Below are 20136 nucleotides of genomic sequence, written 5' to 3'. Positions count from 1 at the left end.
CATACATTGTGTTCATACACAAATGGAAGTTAGTATCTCATATAAAAGGGAAAATGGTGTTTTTCTATTTTGTGAAAGTGGATTTCTTTTTCTAGTCCTTTAAAATATCCAAGCAAAATTGTTTAATGCTTCCCAATAAATGTAATAAATTGAAGCAGAAGTTCAAAAATTAACAGCCACAATAGTTTATTTACAATTGAACTCTTTATAAGATATTTACAAGACAACCAATTTTACACATCAGAAATGGTATCAAAAGTATGAATTACAACACAGACAACAATATGAAATGGGCATAAAACAAAGCTGAAGTGGACAGACAAGCAATTTCTCTTTTTAATTTATTAACACTAGCTTAAACTTTGTTAAAGAAAGAAACAAAGAACTATGTTTTAGGAGAACGGCAGGGCCTTCACTTGAAGACTGAATTTCACAGTGTTGTATCCCATGTAGGGAAAAAATAAGACTAATTTCCCCCCACACTCTGACACACTGTCTTTCTGCTCTTGGAACTTTGCTCATCCACTCTCCAACCTCCTTCTCAGCAAAACTTCAACATATCCAAATCAAAGGAGAAGTAATCTAGAAGAGGGGGCAATAAAATAAAAAGATACTAGGTAGAGGGAAAACCAAGGAAATAGAATCCATATAAGTCTGGCCAAATAGCACCTCATGGATTCCTCTTAGTCTAACTTGAGTTCAGAATCTGGGAAGTCCCTTGGGTAGGAACAAACAAAGGTGAAATCTGCTAACCCATATCCAAAGGAACCCAACAAATGCTGAAAATTAAGAAACTGAGAGGAATCAAGGAATAAAATAAAGAGACACTGACTGGTCTTTTTTCTTCTTGGGCACATTTTAAAGGAACATAACATAGGTCAGAGTGGGAAAGCCAAACAGTTTGCCATATTAAAATGATGGAGAACAAAGAAAATCTGGCCTAGTTTTTCTAGAAATCTCCTTCCTGTCCTTAAGGTGTGAGATGAGAGCCCCTAGTGGAATAAGTCCTATTTCTCTCTACATTCTTGCTGCAAAGAAGTTCACAGCAGGTTCCCTTGTGGAGAGCCCACTCTCCTAAGCAGATGGAGTTACAAATGAAAACCCATAGCCACACACACACACACAAAGGAGAAATAAGAGCAGCAAGATCATCCAAGAATACTACATGTGCTGCCCGAGTAATTCCTTTAAAAGTCAAACTCAGGGAGCACAGACCAACATCTCATGAAAAGCTTTAGCAGTGGGAGGCCCCTGAGGAACTTTTTTCTTCCCTTCCCACAATGGTATCCCATTCTCTCATGCTCCACTGATGGGCCGGCCACACACCCTACATACCTTGGCTTCTCCTCTAAAAGTGCTAATAATCTGGGGACATATTCTCTTCAAGGATAAAAGCCCCTACCTTCTAGGAGATTAGACCCCTACTTGTTTTCATACAATAGTCCTGAAGACTAAAGAAAGGCAATTCCTATATATTTAAGACCAGAGGTCTTGGCTCTATTTTCCTTCCAGATAGTTACAGGGATCTTACACTGAGACCAAAGTGGCCTGGAGTGCTGTCCTGAAATTTTTTAACAAAATGGGGGAGGTGAGGGTTGGGAGGGGGGAACCAAGATGGTACACATACAAATCTATTTTTACAAAATGAACTGGAGAAGCTCATTAGGTACATCTGTTTGTTTCAAGATGGAGACATTTGCCAGCCAGAGGAAGCACATATTTCCATACATCCCCACCCTCCCTAAATCTCTAACCCACCACCAAGAGCTCAGCTAAAAGGATAAAACCCAACTAAGGAATACTCAAGAGGTGATGTGACACAAAGACATCTGTACAGGATCTGGCATGCCATTCCCAAATACCAACTGCTTTTGTTTAGAGCCATAACTGGCCCCAAACTAACCATCTTCAGTCTCTCTTCAGAAGATTATATTCTTGAGGGGTGGGGAAAGAAATTCAGTTACCCTTTAACTTAAGAAAATAATCACAGCCAAACATCCCTTCCCACATGGCTGTATCACAGAACAGTTTTAAGAAAACAACTGTGTTTTTAGATATTTATCAACCAACTCTCCATTATCTTTTCTACCCTGTGAAGATGACTTGCTTCATCACGTCACTTGTTATTCCTCATCTGGTCCTTAAGCTCCTGGTGAAATTTTGTTTTGTTTTAGGGTAAAAACCACTATACTCATACTATAAGGAAGGGTATACGGGGCGAGAAGAGTGCCATGCAGGCACAACTCTAAAGGCAGGGGTTGCTTCATCTTCCACAAGTCTAATGAAGAGAGCCCTTTTACCCCTTTTACATAGGCAAATGTAAAGAAGCAGACCCCTGAAGCTTCCAAGTCTGCCATCCTATAGATTTAAGTTGAGAACTCATTTCCCCAAAAAGGGAAAAGAAATCCCAATCACCCTCCACAATTCACAATTAGCCCAATGAAGGAGTTTTTGTGAAATCAGAGTGATGAAAACATAACCAAGATCAGGGGAGTATGGAAGGGCATTTTCAGCGAATGGTAACATACATAAGGACATAGGTCACACATACAGGTCTCTGCCACTCTCTGGGAATGGCATGCTACAACTATCTGAAGACAGAAGGTTCTTGCCAGCATAGCTATTTCCTACACGTCCGATGAGGTGTTTGCTTCTTCTGGATCTCCAACCTGCATCGGCTACGCTCATCCAACCAGGGCAGCTCAAAATTCCTGGCAAAAAAAGAACAAGGAAATCAACCTGCAAGACTAGAAGAAATTCAGTATGGACATGAGACTAAGTCAAAGAGAGACAGTATACCCTTCACCACTCATAGCCCTGACTCCCAAGTCCCAAGTTTGGAGTGTCTTTCTTGCCTCAAAGTCAGAGCAACGGTGTGCTATTAAAGTGACTGAATAATCTATTTCTAAATCAAAAAGCAATCCTCCTAATTCCTGGCTTGGGAATCTTATCATTGTAAAAGCTAGTGGCCCAGGCAGCCTCACTTCTGTCAAAGAGCCATGGCCATCCCTAAGCCAACTATTCCACCTTATATTGAAGCTTTCATGAAGTCTGAAAGGGAAGTGAAGTGCACACCACCTGAGAAGAGGGAAAAAACTTTATACTTACTGTGGAGTTAGTTTTGGTAATGGTCGTCCGAATGCTACAACAGGCAAGAAGGGGGTAATCATCAAACTTTCAACTATGGAAGAAAGCCAGATGGGACCTTGTTAGTGACACAGATGGAAAATATCTAGCAACTATACCTCTTCCAAAATACCACATTCATTCAGAGCAAGTTGTATCCTGGAGCCTTGTACCCTTTTTCTTCTCTGAGAAACTTACTCTCTTAGATAAACAAAACTTACCATCATCTGGCTCAGGGAAAAATGAGGTAACCTCGGGCTCAGATTCCTGAATTCCTTTCTTTTTATACATTCTGAGCTGTAGTCGCTGTAAAATTCTTTGTTCCCTGATCCTCTGAATATCCCATCTGGGGAAAACAAACCAGACAAAGAAAACAAACAAACCCAGTATTACTGAAAACCTGCTCTATAAAGGCAACTCGTATAATCCAGATGCTAGGGAGATCCTGGCTGAGACTTCTAGATGAGGGGATGAGGTGCGGGGAAGTAGGGGGTAAAGAGAACTGTCTGCTTGATTAAGGAAGAGCTGTTTAGGTCTAGCAGTCTGGATCATGTGTTAGTGTTCCCCACAAGAAAAAGAGGCCAAACATCTTTAACTATAACAATAACCGCTTCAAAACTGTGATACTCAATTAGGAAAGTCAGTAATTTAAATGTATTAAGAGCTACTGGGCTCCCCTCAGCATGGATGAGAGACGTCACAGTCCTATAGGCTCAACTGTTCCCACAGTGAACATCTCTAGCCTCACCTTTTCCTTCTCTTCTCATCCAGCTCCAGTTTTGCATGCCTCTTCGAAAACACACTGTCATCCAGGTTCTGTGTAAAGAATAGCAGCTGATAAGCTATTTATCACCATGTGACATGTATACTCATTTCCAGCTTCCAGGAATAAAAATTCTTTCACCTTCAGGTCCCACCTAAGTCTGTGAGTTCTATGGGTATCATGGGAAGCTCCTGGTAACAAAAATCAACAAAACACATACTCCTATCCCCACTCCTACCCTTGTAGAATCTCCATATTTCAAAATCATTTCTATAACTTTCCAAAGTGAAAGTCACATAAAATTGAAACAACCCTTCAGACTGCCACAAACCCTCCCTATCACTATACTTTTACAAGGGTATGAGTTTAAAGTAAGTATCAAACTTTCAAAAGGCAAATGAGCTTGGAATATATAATTCTGTTTCTGAGTGGTACATGCCTAGCTTTCCTACTTAGCATGAAACCTAGCTCTGTTTTGAATATTCACTAGCTACTTATTTTTTAATAAATCACTTAGCCATTTTAAATCTCAGTTTTTTCATCTATACAACAAAGGAGTTGGACTTGATAATCTCTCAAGTTACCTTCTGGCTTCAGAATTCTATTGAACCCATCCACACAGTTATTATGACATATTCAAGTTATACCCCCATTTCTATCTCTCTCTCACTCCCTTCTACTGACAGGTCTTGGGTACCTACCTCCAAAAGGTCTGAAGGATTTGGGTCCCTTAGAGGCTCTACTGAGTGGTCCCTCCAAGAAGGAACTGGAAAGAAAAAAAAAAAAGAAAAAGAAAGGGAGGAGGGGTGGAACCACCCTTAAATCCAAGGTCACACAACCTACTATTCACTAGGACAAGAAGCCTCTCCCCAGATAAGACAAAGTTACCAAGTGATAGGAATCCATTCTATGGCCTCACTTGAAGCCATATTCAGTGTCCTTGCTATGGTATTGAAAGAACCTAAAATGCCATTGCAGTCTGCCAAACACAGGATCACAAAAAACCCTAAACCAATACCTGACAATTCATATAATGGATGCTATTGCAGTTCCTGAAAAACAACTGAAATTTGTAGTCATTTTGAAGTCTATAGTGTAATCACATACCAAGGAATCTCACTCTCCCCCATCCAACTGATGGGGGATGCAACTCCCAACCATCCACCATCCCACCAGCCCCCACCCCAGGCCCAGTCAATATAATTCCTATTCTACTCACCAGCCAAGACTGAAGTTTCTCCTGCAACACTTGATGGCATCAGACACCCTAAATAATGCAGGAAAGAAGAATCATCTCAGTGTAAAAAGAAAAAAAGCCCATACCCAAAATGGAGGAAAGGATCATCACTGATGTTCTCACTAGGAAGCCATTTTGTTTTTTTTTTTTTGAGTTGTTCTTTTGAGAATTTCTCTCTGGGGGAGGGGACGAGGGAACAACAGACAAAAGAAAAGAAAATAAGCCCACCACTTTTTTTTTTTTTACACTGAGACGACTTCTTTTCTTCATTATTTAGGGTGGTTTCCCTGCAACAGTTGATGGCCAAGGATATCAAACCTTAAACTCAGAACATGGCAGGTGAGTAAAAGTTGACCCTATTTTTCAAATAAAAGATCAGTGTTCTCAAAACTTACACATGTAGTCTTCTTAAACAGCTCCCTCCTCCCTCCAAACAAACTACCTTGCTGGTCCAGCCTGAACAACATGCACAAAGACTTTGGCTTCCTTAGAACAAGCCATTGAGACTTCCTCTTGAAATAGGGGCGTCCAGAATAAGGATTCACACATTTATTCACAACTCAGGCTCCTCAAAGGACTGGGATCCCCCCAATCAGACTCTTTCTGTACTGCTAGACCCACAATATCAGAGGTGTTTGGAATTTTCTGTACTACGGCAGAAAGGGTTTTCAAAAACAGCCAGTCACACAGAACAGCTCCGGACCAAGCCATTTCTCAATCCCGGATGGGAAATTGCTTCACGGTTTCTCTTGTTACACAGCATTGCCATGGCAGCAAGAAGGTTAACCATTAAGGATGAACCTGTTCAACTGACTGAACCAACAAAAAACCCGAACCTAGATCAGGGTCCTGGTCTATCTATGTACTCAAATGTAAGGCCTAATGAATTTTAGATAATGAAGAAGAGTAATCTATCTTCCCCACTTAATTTTGTCACCAGAACAGCCAAACAAAAGCCTGGAGAATGCTCTTGTCTTATTGGAATGGATTCCCATACCCAGCCCTACGAGGGCAAGACACATCAGTAGAAACTCAGGACCGTGACTCTATCCAAGAAGGCTTCCCCACCATCACCCCGGAGCACCCACAGTGACTGTCATAGACTAACATTACACGATTGAAGGCACATTCCAGTTACTGGTTGATGTAGGAGATAGGGGAGCATCTCTGTATGGAAGCCATGAAGAACAAAAAGGGAATGAAGACCAAGGTCCCATACCCCACACCCATCCCAAGCAGCTCAGATATCCCAAGATAGTCCTTATTGTTTGAAAAATAGTTTGTAGACCATTTTATTTAAATATATGAACAACCAATGGGCTACTGCAATCCAAGTAAACTCTTCACATTTAGAACCTTTGTGAAGTATAGTGAGATATAGTAAGACTGTTGGTCTTTGGCAGATTCCTCCTGCCCCCCAGACCGGGACACAGAGATACAGATAAATGTTTATATAGTTAAAGAGCGGAGGCCCAGGTGAAATTCCCCACCCCAAGCTGGCTCCCCAACCCAAAAATTACCATTGGCCCCTGAGAACACCCAAAGACCACCCTCCCAGGTTTCACACAGTATCAATTGCAGGAACAGTCGTGCATGGCAAAGTATAAGTTCTATGCATTTCACAGCACAGAAAACCCTTCTTTCAGAGGGCATGCAAGTTGCCGGAGATTACACCCCCAAGTCTGGTGCTCTTGTGATGAGCAACTTACTGGCAAACACATCTCCCAGTGTTGTAAGCAGGCAAATACATTGAGCACATTTTGCTGTAATTCCATCTATTTGCAATGCCTGCACAGTGTCTGTCTCTGGCTGTTAACTTACTCATTCTTGACAGAACTCTGCTTTATTGATTGCACTTTTTTAAAAATGCCAAAGGCATTTTCACACTTGTTAGCTTGACCGCCACCACTAGGGTATAAGAGCAAGTGTTCTCTATGCCTTACTTGCTACAGTCTCCTCCTTCTTTGGAGAGGATTCCCGTAATGGTAACGGTGATGGGGGAGGCTGGTGCCAACGACACAAATACATTTCTGTGGTGGAAAGGTACGGCAAATCTTCTATCTCACTTGAGAAGGCTTTCTCCTTGGGATGGGTGCTGGGTCCCTTCTGGGGAGTTGAGAGTCTTGGCGGGGTGTCCACTGAAGACCGGGGCTTTTCTGGAGTTTCTTGGCTCCTCAATTCACGTTTACAAACAGTTTCAGATAAGGAACCACAGGGTTCCTCTTTAACAGGAGAGTGCTTAGGAGTTTTTGTTTTGACTTTTGAAAATTCAGGAGCCAGCTTTTTAACAGGAATCTTTCTTTCTGTACTTCCAAATGGGGATTTCCTATTAGATAGGGAAGAAAACATTATAGAATTTTATTGACCCTTGAATAAAATCTGATTTGATTACATTTTTGAGCAAGAGAACTAGCTTGCTCCAAAATGACCAGTATTCAAGTATCTAAATATCTGGGTTCACTTGGCTGTCATGAGCAGGAACAGCCTCATGCTTAACAGTATGTATAATAAGCCCTTAGTAAACGTTTGTTGAACAAGTGAGTTTCCATGCTTAAGAACCTCTACTATTATTCTATTGACTATTAAATCTAAAAAGGTTCCTATTTTATTCAAGATCCTTTCGCTAACATCAGACGCCTCTACTCTGTGGTCTATTTCATTCCTGCCAACCAGACGCCAGTCTTATCCCACCCCCCTATTCCTATACCATGTTAATTACAATCATTTTTTCTTGCTATCTTCTGATTTTCTTTCTCCCACCAGTCTACACACACACAAATGCACACTTCTAGAATGTCATCTCCTTTCCTTTTTACCAACCTAAGTTCTATACTTTTTCAAGATCCATTTCCTCCTTAAACTTTCACTATCCTTAACGCATGATAATTAATCACTGAATAGTCTGTATCACGGTTGTCCATCTGCATGTTTTAGTGCAGTTGAATTCTAAGTTTTCAAAATTTATGCTATCCTTATAGCTAGACTAATCTCTTCGAGTCCAAGGACAGTTAGAACTTACTTTTTTTTTTTTTAGAGCTTACATTTTTAACATCTACCAGTGCCTAACGCAATGAAGGAATTTAACACTTCCCAACTTGAAGTGAAGGGCTATAGTTTTAAGAAATTCAGCTGTCACATTTGCTGCCCATTCTCTTTATGATGTATACTGCATTCTGTAATTAACTACTGTGACCAAAATGTTCCTAACAGACTTTTATAGCCCACACAAGGATGTTTCAGTTTCTCAGTACAGAAGACCTGTGATTCAAGATACACTTGTATTAAAACTAATTTGTAAGTCCTCATCCCTTACTCTCAGTCACTGCAAACAAGTGACCTCAAGTCCAGACAGTGTAACAAAGTTATCAGCACACCTTTTGTGTCCCTTTCCACTCCGCCCACAGGAGAAAGGCTTGGGAGGCAGAGTCTGGGTTGTCTCAGAAAGCTCCGGTTGGCACTCCAGTTTAATTTTCTCCGACAGCTCCGTTTCCTCTCTTTCTTCAGTTTCATAGCCCTGAAACAGCTTGTGCCTTTCTTTCTCGTTATCCTTCTTTACCAGCTGCATCCGCCTTTCCATACGTTCAATCCGAGCAAGGAGCTAAAAAAGACAGTGGCAAAATGCAGACTTAAAAAACAGAAAAATTAAACACAGGTACTTATCCCCATTCTGGAATCAGTCTGGTCTTCTGTCTCTTTCCATGAACCATAGCAATTCAACTTATTTTTAACAGGCAGACATAATCTGAATAGATTTTCTTAATCACAATAGAGAAGACAAGGTGCACTGGTTAATTTTAGGAGCTAATGTAGTTGGGGAGGGACATGGGGGAATTTGTAGTTCATTCTTCTGAAAAAAAGAAAAAAAAAAAATCCTCTTCACTGGGAGAGGCCACAACATGCCTTTTAAATGGCATGGTCTCTGCTACTGCTAACATGTGGCTCCAAGTCAGTTTGGGAGTTTCCAGAATTAACCTTAATGTTCTTTTAGGAGGCCCTGAAGTTCTCCAAACACTATCGTCTCTACTTCCACTTAAAAATGCTACACACGAGGGCAAAGTCCAGACAGTACATTGAGACAGAATTTAAAGCTCACACAATCACAGTGCCACTAGGGATTGCAATGTTATTTGAAAGGGGGTACGGTGGGGTGGAGAGATGCCACCTAAACTGTAAACACTCAATTTGGAAGACTTATAAAAAGAACCAGTACCCATAAGTCCCATCAATCATCAAATATGCATATTGCTTTGCATTTGAGATGACAGAAAAACTTACACCTATTTATTTAAATATTGAAAAGTCTTTTGATTCTAATAATTAAAGGGAGGACCACATGATCAAACACAAAATGGAAGTCTATTATCATTGAAAATTTCACATTAAAATGTTCTAAGATGCCAACTGTGCTATTTATACTCTATAACAAGAAGTTTATTTGGGTTAGGCAGTGATATTAATGTTGACTTCATTACATCCACTTAGCTGCACAGATTTCATGAGAGAAATAACAACTGGAATAAGAGAAACAAGCTTAAGCAACACTAAGACTGCAATACACAACAGAGGCAGTGAATGCCAAGTTCAGACTGACACTCTATCCTTAACTCACCCCACTTTTCCTGCCTAGGAAAATCTGCAAAAGGGCTATTACCTCAGGAACTGAGCAGAAACCACAATCAGCAGAGAGCCCCCTGTCAGCCACACTCTCATTTCATCTCCTTCTGTTTTGATTCAGAGCCTTAACATTACTTAAACACGTTTGTTTGTGGATGACACTTCCTTGATTTCTTCTCCTTCACTGGTCGTCCTCTTCCCGACTCCCCCCACCCCCCCAAGTCAGGGCATGATGTGTTGTAATTACAGTACCATCACACCCCTAGACTGCAGTACAGTAGCTGAGCAGTGCCACCTCCATATTGAGTAACTTCCACAAATCAACACCATGAAATATTTTAATGAGACCGGCCCCAGCTCCCCATTCCACCTTGCAGAATGAATTCTCTAATAAAACAGTTGCTGCCTGAAGAGATTCATTTGGAAAGCAAACAAAATGAATAGCCCTCTGCTCCCTCGCTCAGCCCTTGGCGCACACGACGCCAGAGAGAGGGAGGGAGAGGAGAGAGAGACAGAGACTGCTGCAGCCTGAACACAACAATTGTAGAAACCATGTTTATTTTTAGGCAGCTGTAAGGTATGCTAGCACTGTAATATCCCACCACCACAGCTTTCCTGATATCTGGAGTATGTTTGAACACATCAGGTGCCCTTAACTACTGCTTCAAGGGTAATAAAATAAAATAAAACAAGCCTATATAGTCATGCTCCTCAGAAGTACAAAGAAATAATAAATGACTTCCCTACACCTTAAGATTCTAATATAGGGGAAAAAATTTTGGTCTACTTAATACATTTAATAAGCTTAATTTCCCCTGATGCCTTAAAAGCCTTCCAGTTTCTAAACACTATGCTTATTATACAAGGGAGCTGGTCAGTAGGTCATGTTTTATAACTCAGATTCCTATTAAAACAAAAAAACTGTCTGAAATCAAAGGTGATGATTCTCCTAATATCAGTTTTAAAAGCTAAAACAGGATTCCACTGTGAGTCACCTCAACCCTTCTGCCAATGAAAAGGCCTACTACTCTATCTAGATAAAGATGCTACAGCAGTGCTTAGAGCAACAGCTGCTATGGCCCTCTCCTCCAGAATGCATTTCTAACGCAAAGCTCTTTAATTTAACCCCTTCCATAAAGCAACCACATATGCATCCCACCTTTTCATTTTCCAACCCCTCACAAATCAGGTCTTTTCCCACTCAACGTCTTTCCCACAAGTCTGGGGCTGTCATTTTAAATTAACCCTTTGGCACCTGAAACCTCCCCTCCCCCTCCCCCTGGGAGGTTGCCCTTTAACCCTTCCCTCTAACCCAACGTGTCTGTGAGCCTGGCTCCCAAGGACCCAGCAACTGAGAAGACTCCTTTGCTGCTAGCCGACCTCCTTACCCCTAACTCAGGGATACCTTAACCTCCTACAGCCCCCTTCCCCCGAGCATGCGCACAACTCGCTCCTCGTCCCGAACGCAGATTAACCCTTCCCGTACCGTGTCTCTCTCTGACTTCAGCTCCTCGATCTCCTTTTCCTTGGCCTGCAGCTGCTGCTGCTGCTGTTCGATGAGGTCCAATTGCAGCAGAAGGATCTGTTTGAGGCAGGCGGCCTGACTGGAAGCTCCAGAGCCGCCGCCACCCCCGAGAGGGCTCTTCCTCATACTCTTCCATCGGCCCTCGCTGGCCGCCAGAGTCCCGGCGGCGGCGGTGGGCGCGAGGGGTGGCGGCCCGGGCAGAGGTAGTGGTGGGGGTCCCGCCGGGTCCGAGGCGGTGGCAGCTGGGGGAGCCGCCCCACCCTTGTCCCCAGCCCAGGGCGTAGGCTCTTTGGCCGCCGCCACGAGAGAGCCCGTCTGAATGGGCAGCACCGCCTGATACTTGGGTCGGGGACTGCAGCCTGCTCCGGCTGCCGCTGGCTCCCCCCCAATGCCAGCTTGTTTGGTGGCCGGGGGTGGACAGGGCAAGGGCACCGAGCCGCCCCAGCTCTCTTCCTGCTGCCCGGGGGCCGCCCCGGCCGGGAGTAACAAGCCCCGGCCCTTGCCGCCGCAGCCGGCCGGTGAGGGCGCGGGGCTCCCGCCCTGGGAGGAGGCCAGTGGGGGCCCCGGCTCCTTGAGCTTACGGTGCCGGGGGAGGAAGTGGGCTTCGGCCGCCCCAGGTTCGTCCTCGGGCCCGCCCAGCGCCGCAGCCCGCTCGTAGTCCAGTCGCTGCTCAGGGTTGCCGCCGGCAGGGGCCGCGGCCGCCTTGAACACTGCGGATCTCATGGTCATAGTGGTCCGGGGCAGCGTCGGGGACCCAGACGAAGGAGGGGGTGGGGAAGGGGTGAGGTGCGGGGGGTCGAGGACGGAGGAGGGGGAGGGGAGTTTGGCGGGCTCGCCTCAGCAGCGCGGCAGCAGGCCTCGGCTAGCGCGGCTCCTCCGGGGCCCGGGCGCCATCCCGCCGGCGTGCGGAGAAGTGGAGGCCGCGGCTGAGGCCCGCCGCCGGCCCATAGGGGCCTCGCCGCCGCCTCTGCTGCCGCCGCCGCCGCCTTCGCCTCAGAGGCAGAAGCTCGCACCCAGCCGCCCCCGAGCTCATCCCCGGAGCTCGCTTCGGCCCCCCCTGGCCCGGCCGGGCCCGCCTCGTCTCCCCACCCCACACCCCCCCTTCCCCGCCCCGGCCCCCCGCCCCGGAGCTCGCCTCAGCCGCCCCGAGCCTCCATTTTCCCCCCCCTCCTCCTCGGGAGGGGGTGGGAGGGATGGGTCCGCCCAAAGCCCTCCTACTACGGGAGAGGGTCTGTCGCCTCACCCGGGGGTCTCCGGACTCGGGGTCCCCCTCCCCCACAGTCACCCCCGACGCCTCAGCGTTTCCCTTTAAAAAAACGGAGCCGCTCGGAGCCGCCACAGCCGCAGCCGCCGCCGCCGACCGGAGGGCGCATGCGCTGGGAGAGCAGCGGGCGGGAGTGAACCGGGAGCCGAGAGGAGGGAGGCGGGCCGCGCTATTGTGAAAGGGGCCGCTGTCGCCTGGAGGAGGGCGGGCAGGGGGCCGCGGGGGCCTCCGGCGCGGGGGGCCGGCGAGGGGAGGCCGGGGATAAGGGGCGAGGACCGAGGAACCCGCGGTGCGGCGGGGTGAAGGTGGGCTGCCGGAGGAGGGGCGAGCCGGGGGAGGGTCCGGAGGAGGGAAGAAAGGGCGAGGGCGGCAACGGGCTGCAGGCGAATGCTGAGGCTCCGGGAGAGAGAGAAGCGCGAGAGAATGGAGTTGAGAGGAAGGAAGGGGGCTTCGGGAGGCAGATACGCCCTCCGTGGAAGTGTATCGAGCGCTCCATGTACCCGGCCTGTGCTGGGCGAACCCTTTCCCGGGCACGTTGGCAACAGGCCTGGCTCTCACCGGAGGGGCCCCACAGCCCCGCGCGCCGCCTGGACTAGAGTTCGGATGCAGGCTCCTGTTTGAGCCTGTGGGTGTTTCCTGGGCATAGAATTCTAACCCCTCCACCCCTGCGCTCCCCAGCAACCCCACACTGGTATGGGAGAGAATGAAGTTCTTTGTCTGTAAGGGACCCAGACCAGAAACGGAGGGGACCTCTGGTACCCCGAGGGAGGAAAATCCATGATGTCTGCTGTCTAGGGAGTTGTTGCCACCACCTCCCTGGAAAGAAGTATTGCCAACTACCAACAGTTCTTTCCCAACGGCCATCTCCCCAGACTTCTTAAGTCACTTCTAGCGTCTTCTGGGGGTGTTCATGAAGGACCGAGGCAAAGGAAGTCTCAGAAGGGATCTTTACCTTTACGGAGAATAGAAATACTTTAGGGTATTAACCTATGCTGAGCACTTTGTCCTCTCTGTGTTCATTTTGTGCCTGTCTGTCTGAACTTTCAGGCAGCTTTAGCCAACAAGTCCTCACAGAATTTCTCCTGGAAAAAACTTTTAAATAGTTTTTATTGATTTTTCTTTTCTGTTAAGGTGGGATTTTTTTTTTTCCAGTCTATATGGAGATGACTAACATTTGGCCTCATGTGAAAACCTCTAATTGAAACTGTGTCTCTGCCCTGTGAGCTCAGAGCATGAAGAACTGCAAACTTTAAACAAATGGATGGGAATGTGCTAAGAAGCCAAGGAAGCCACAGCCCTCTTCTCCCAGACTATATGGCCTCAGATCTGCAAAGGGAGTATTTGGAGGTAGGGATACCAGTGAAGTGGGGGCCATGTGTGGCAGGAGGCATAGAGAATATGGTGATCTTTTTCAGTATCAAGATCTTCAATACCATCTCTACACTGCTCACGTGCTCAGTCATGTCCGACTCTGCGACTCCAAGAACTATAGCCTGCTAGGCTCCTCTGTCCATTTTTAAGGCAAGAATACTGGAGTGGGTTGCCATTTCCTACTTCAGGGGATCTTCCTGACCCAGGGATCAAACCCGAGTCTCTATACTGGCAACTCCTAAATTTAGATCTTCCTAGGCTTATTCCCTCACTCCAAAATCATATATTCAGATGCCTAGGAAACATATCCATTTGGACGTCTAATAGGCATTTCAAACTTATGTCTAAAATCACACTCCTGAATTTGCCTCACCTAAATCCTGCTTCTTCTATAGCCTTCCTCTCTCTCACTTCATATCCAGTCAGTCTTCAATGCCATTGCCCTTCAATATGTATATCCAGAAACATACACCTTTGCAACATTTCCACAACTTCCACCTTGAGCCATAATCTGAGCCATAATCGTATCTCACCTTTTTTTTATTGCAGTAACCTTGTAATTAGCCCCTCAGTTTCAACCTTTGCCTTCCCTCGCTGAGGTCTGTTCTCAACACAGCAGCCACAGTGAACCCGATATGAGAACCTGTTCTTTCTCATGACTTCCCATCTTACTTGGAGTAAAAACAAAATTGTCCTTTTGGTTTTTAGAATCTGGCCCCCAGTACAGATGACTTTGACTCCTACTACTCTCCCCCTTATTCAGTCCCCTCCTGCCACACTCACCTCTTTGCTGTCCTTCAAACACACCCAGCATGGGTCTGCTCAGGTCCTTTCACTTGCTATTCTCTCCACTTGTGTCATTGTTTCTTCAGATATTCACATACCGTCCTATTCATTGCTTCAGTTCTTTACTAAATATCTTTTCATCAAGCCTTCTTTTCTGGCTATCTTATGTAAGTCCACAACCTCTTCTAAATTCCTGGGCCTTTCCTGCTTTAGTTTTTTCATATTACTTATTACTATCTAACATGTAGTTTACTATGTTTATTGTCCTCTTCCACTAGAATGTGAACTTTATATTTTCTTTCTCTGTTGTCTCCTTAGCCCATAGAACTATATCTGGCCTAAAGTAGGCAGTTAATAAATATTCACTAAGTGAGTAAATGAGGTGTTTAGATATATTAAGAGAAAGCATCTACCCTTGACCTTTAGCTTGGTTGAGAGTGACAGCCTTATTAATAGGGTGTAAATAGTGAAACCTAGGGAAGAAAAAAGTTGTCTAGAAGCACAGAAAAGATAGAACATACTATCTGGAGGGAACTGAGGAAGTGACAACTGAAGTGGGTCTTAAAGGTTGAGGCCATAGGAGGACATTTCAGACAGAGTTGAGAACATTGCAGATATCTGGGATAAAAGGATGTATTGGAGTAAGTGGAGAAGTCGCCTGGACTTTAGCTTGGATAGTGGGGAGTACAGGGGATAAAACAGGCGAGGTGTATTTGAGACCAGATTATTGAAGTCTGAAGGCCCAGTTAAGAAATGGATACAGTCGACCCTCCACATGCACAGGTTCCACATCTGCGGGTTCAACCAACTGCATACTGAAAATATTCAGGAACAAAAATTCCAGAAAGTTCCAAGAAGCAAAACTTGAATTTGCTACAAGCCCAACAATGATTTACATAGCATTTGCATTGTGTTAGGTATTGTAAGTAACTAGAGATGACTTAGAGGATATGCATAGGTTATATGCAAATATACACCATTTTAAATAAGAGACTTGAGCATTCGAGGATTTTGGTATTCTGAGCAGGATTTTGGAACCAATCTCTCTTTGAGGGACTTGAGGCAACTGATTTATCAGCCAAGGTGAAACACTGAAAGACATCCAGCAAAGTGTGGAATAATCAGATTTGTGTTTTTGAAAGCTAATATATGTTTGTACTGAAGGCAAGAGACCAACTTTCAGGCTATTAGTTCAAGTGAGAGATGATAAATGGTTAATCTAAGGCTTGAGAATCTAGTTTTCACATTATTAATTTACAGAAGTTTGTAATCAATTGGAGAAGGAAATGGCAACCCACTCCAGTACTCTTGCCTGGAAAATCCTGTGGATGGAGGAGCCTGGTGGGCTACAGTCCATGGGGTCACAAAGAGTCAGACATGACTGAGTGACTAAACTTTCACTTTCTTTGTAATCAACAGAAACCATGAGGAGGGCATGAGGGAGGAGGAGGACTTTGTGGTTGATTTCTAAAGCCAGGATTTGTTCCATGAACAAATTCCCTGTTTTCTTCCTCACTAGACCAAATGTTAGTCGCTCAGTCACGTCCAACTCTTGGTGACCAATGGACTGCAGCTCACTAGGCTCCTCTGTCCATGGGATTCTCCAACAAAGTCCCGTTATTAGTCAAAGCTATGCTTTTCCCAGTAGTCATGTACAGATGTAAGAGGTGGGCCATAAAGAAGGCTGAGCACCAAACAATTGATGCTTTTGAACTGTGGTGCTGGAGAAGACTCTTGAGAGTTCCTTTGACAGCAAGAGGATCAAACCAGTCAATCCTAAAGGAAATCAACCTTGACTATTCACTGGAAGGACTGATGCTGAAGCTCCAATACACTGGCCACCTGATTGGAAGAACTGACTCATTGGAAACAACCCTGATGCTGGGAAAGATGGGGGGCAGGAGGAGAAGGGGGTGACAGAGGATGAGATGGTTGGATGGCATCATTGACTCAATGGACGTGAATTCAAGCAAACAGAGAGATAGTGAAGGACAGGGAAGCCTGGCCTGCTGCAGTCCATGGAGTTGCAAAGAGTCTGACACAACTGAGTCTTGAACACACAAAGAGTCTTGAACAACAAGACCAAATCTCCTGGACTGGCATCACCTGGGAACTTGTTCAAAATGCAAAATCTTGGATCCTACTCTAGACCCAGTGAATCAGAAACTCCGGATGGGATTAAGCAGTACGTGTTTTAACAAGTCCACCAGATGATTCTGATGCACCTTAAGTCTGAAAAACACTACATTGGCGTCTATATCAGGACCTATTATTCGAGAGCCAGATAGTCAATATTTTAGACTTAGACATTTGTGGAGTTTCTTGCACTATTCAACTCTGCTGTTGCAGCACAAAAGACAGTGTAAATGAACAAGTGGTGGCTGATGGTGAGTGGTTAAGGTACCAGTGGTATGGGGATTTAGAGGGAATGACAGATTACAGATTCACTGTTTGAAAGCAAAGGCTCTGGTGTGAATACTGCAAGCAGTGATCACATTCCTACCATGTAAAATTTTATTGACACTGAAGTTTGAATTTCATACATTTTCATGTTATGTGAAATACTACTTTAGATTTTCAATATTCAAAAATACTTAGCTAAATTATTAGAGAAATTCAAATCAAATTATAATGGAGTACCACCTCAAACCAGTCAGAATGGCCATTATTTAAAAGTCTACAAATAGGACTTTCCTGGTGGTACAGTGGATGAGAAACCACCTGCCAATGCAGGAGACTCAGGTTCGATCCCTGGTCCAGGGAAATTCCACATGCCTCAAAGCAACTGAGGGTGTGCACCACAAGAGAAGCTACTGCAATAACAAGCCCGAGCGTCTCAAGAAGGAGTAGCCCCCACTCGTCACAACTAGAGAAAGCCTGTACACCGCAATGAAGACCCAGTGCAAGCAAAGATGAATAGATACGTCTACAAATAACAAATGCACCCATGTAAATTTAATCCCAGGCTCCTCTCTCCATGAGGATTCTCCAGGAAAGAATACTCGAGTGGGTTGCCATGCCCTCCTCCAGGGGATCTTCCCAACCCAGGGATCAAACCCAGGTCTCCCGCATTGCAGGCTGATTCTTTACTGTCTGAGCCACTAGCGAAACCAAAATTTAAGGCAGGGTGGCTTGCTTAATACTATCACTTACTCAGAGATCACATACTTCATATTTTGCAAATGTTGAAATGTACCTCTCTAAAATGATGGTTATAGTAAACAGCTATTGGTAGTGGTAGTTTTTTAATGTCCTTACTTGGCAGAATAAAACGCTGGCAATCCCACATCAGTTCCCTACATTTTTTTTTTTTCCTGAAAACTTTACAGCACTGAAATCCAAAATCTAGGATTTCACTGCTTTAAGACTAAGTAAACATGCTTTTCTCCCCCCAAAGGCTGGAATTTTTAATTTGATGTCTGAAGTTGATCTCAATTCATAGCATGAGGTGAATAAACTACCAGAAAACTGAAACTTTGGAAGAGAAGCTCTCTAAAAAGGAAGAGAATTTTTTCTTCGAAACCATTAGTTTTTTGTTTTTAACTAATCGTATTTATTTATTTTGGCTGTACTGGGTCTTTAGTTGGAGAAAGTGGGGGGGGGGGGGGGCTACCCTAGTCGCAGTGCAGAAGTTTCTCATTATGCAAGTTTCTCTTGTTACTGCGCACAGGCTCTAGGGCTCCTGGGCTTCCGTAGTTGTGACTCTGATTGTGGCAAGGCTCAACAAATGTGGCCCATCAGATTAGTTGTTCTGAGGCACGTGGGATCTTCCCAGATCAGGGATGGATCCTGTGTCTTCTGCATTGGCATGTGGATTCTTTATCACTGAACCACCAGGGAAGCCCTATCATTAGGTTTTAAACTGTGATAATCCCTAAACTAGGACACATAAGGACATAAGATACCAAAGAGAAAGACCAAGAGGGAGAAAGTAGACCTGCTGACTTGAGAGGGAGCCTGAGGAAAACAAAAGGACCCCTAAAATCAAGTCCCTAAACAGCTCTCTGCCTATTTCATCCCTAATGGGATAGTGACCATTTCCATTTGCCCTCTGGCTAAGTGTATGGATGGAGATAAAGCCAACACTTCCACCATTCCTCTTAAGACTTTTGGAATGACAGACTCCCATTTCCATGACCTACATTCTTTGAATGGAAAGCCTATAGTGTGGAAAGACCATGTAGCAAGCCCTTTTACCAGTCTGGGTCCTGGTTTCCCCAGACCAAAAAGAAAACTGAAATAGATCACCTTTAAGACTGCATGAAGTTGCGGTCCCTACTAACAGTGGGATAGAACTAAGTAGTAAAAAGAGACTTGCTTTGGCTTCTTCCCAGAAAGAGAGGATTCATCTCTGCAGCTTCCTGAGGCTCTCGGAAAGGTAAATAAAGACGGGCTGCGCAGCTGGCAATAGCCCAGCTCCACAGGGCACCGAAATAAGACCACGGGTGGAGAGGCTACCTTTCCCTTCTGGAGGATTGGGGGATGGGGAATCAGCACGGAGCCACAGAAGTTTCCGGCTCTGAAGCTCGGCACCGGCCCAGAGCTCTTTTCTGGCAAAAACCCTGCCCTGCGCTCCAGGCTTCCGCGAGCAGGATGCTTGCGTGCCGCTCCCCTTCTCCCCTCCGCGGGGGCCTCTCCGCAGGACACACCCTCCACCCTCTCTGCTGCCCTTTTTTTTTTTTTTTTCAAATAAAATCACAACTCAAATTCGGGTATCTCGGGTATTTCTCTCTCTCCACCAGCCCCGCCAAAAGTTTCAGCGAGTCCCGCCCACTCCACGTGGACCTCCCTTCCCTTCCCAGAAACCTCTGCGAGGACCCCACCCCCAACACGTGACCAATTGTTACATTTCCTTCTTCGGCTCCTTTTTCGCTGGCACCAAATAACGACTGAACAAAAGTGCCCCCTTCAGGGTGAATGTGGAGCAGCAGCATGGGGAGAAGAGGAAAGCTGATTGAGGGCTGGAGTGCAGAAGGGGGCCGTTGCTGCCTCTGCTTAAGATTATTTCAAACCCACGTAACTCCCTGGCTGATAGCTTTAACGATCATACAAATAAAAGATGAGGCAAATTCAAGAGGAGGGATATCATGAAATTGTTTTGGAGGAGGAGTTGGATAGAGTTTTAATCCCTAGCTGCAAACTTGATTACCTGTACTTCATTTCCCCTGGAGTTCTTCAAGATGTTGGCAGAACTCTCGGAGATCCCTGAATACCAGCTGAGTTCTTTAATTATGTGCTTGATAACAGGAACGCGACCTCTCCTAGAGTGAGCGTTCTGTTTGTTGCCTCCTCCATCACCTCCCTTTCCCCAACAACACTGGAAACAGTTCTTCCTCTATGGGCTGTCTCCTCAAGTTGCAAATTATTTCCAGAATGGAGACGCCTCTCCCGGCGTTGAGAACATTTTCCCGGGATGGGAAGAGCCCTGGAAGATCGTGTTGGAGGAAAGG

At 45.3% G+C, this 20136-nt stretch overlaps 1 protein-coding gene across 2 annotated transcripts; it reads right to left on the bottom strand.

Annotated features, from left to right (window-relative positions):
• Positions 1 to 169: 169 nt before the first annotated feature.
• MSL1 (MSL complex subunit 1) lies at positions 170 to 12297 on the bottom strand. Of its 2 annotated transcripts, XM_020890087.2 has the most exons (9): positions 11227 to 12297; positions 8501 to 8724; positions 7070 to 7452; positions 5109 to 5156; positions 4591 to 4655; positions 3875 to 3942; positions 3348 to 3472; positions 3109 to 3181; positions 170 to 2711 (listed from the first exon to the last, which is right to left on the bottom strand). In XM_020890087.2, exons 1-9 carry the CDS (start codon positions 11992 to 11994, stop codon positions 2621 to 2623), a joined length of 1845 nt encoding a protein of 614 aa, XP_020745746.2. In that variant the 5' UTR covers positions 11995 to 12297; the 3' UTR covers positions 170 to 2620. The 2 variants fall into 2 exon arrangements, with proteins under 2 accessions (XP_020745746.2, XP_070335522.1); XM_070479421.1 differs by lacking the exon at positions 5109 to 5156.
• Between the last annotated feature and the right edge of the window lie 7839 nt (positions 12298 to 20136).

This window comes from Odocoileus virginianus, chromosome 17, assembly GCF_023699985.2.
Source record: "Odocoileus virginianus isolate 20LAN1187 ecotype Illinois chromosome 17, Ovbor_1.2, whole genome shotgun sequence".
NCBI lineage: Eukaryota > Metazoa > Chordata > Mammalia > Artiodactyla > Cervidae > Odocoileus > Odocoileus virginianus.
The sequence above is the reverse complement of the archived record's forward strand: the minus strand, read 5'-3'. Positions and strand labels throughout refer to the sequence as shown.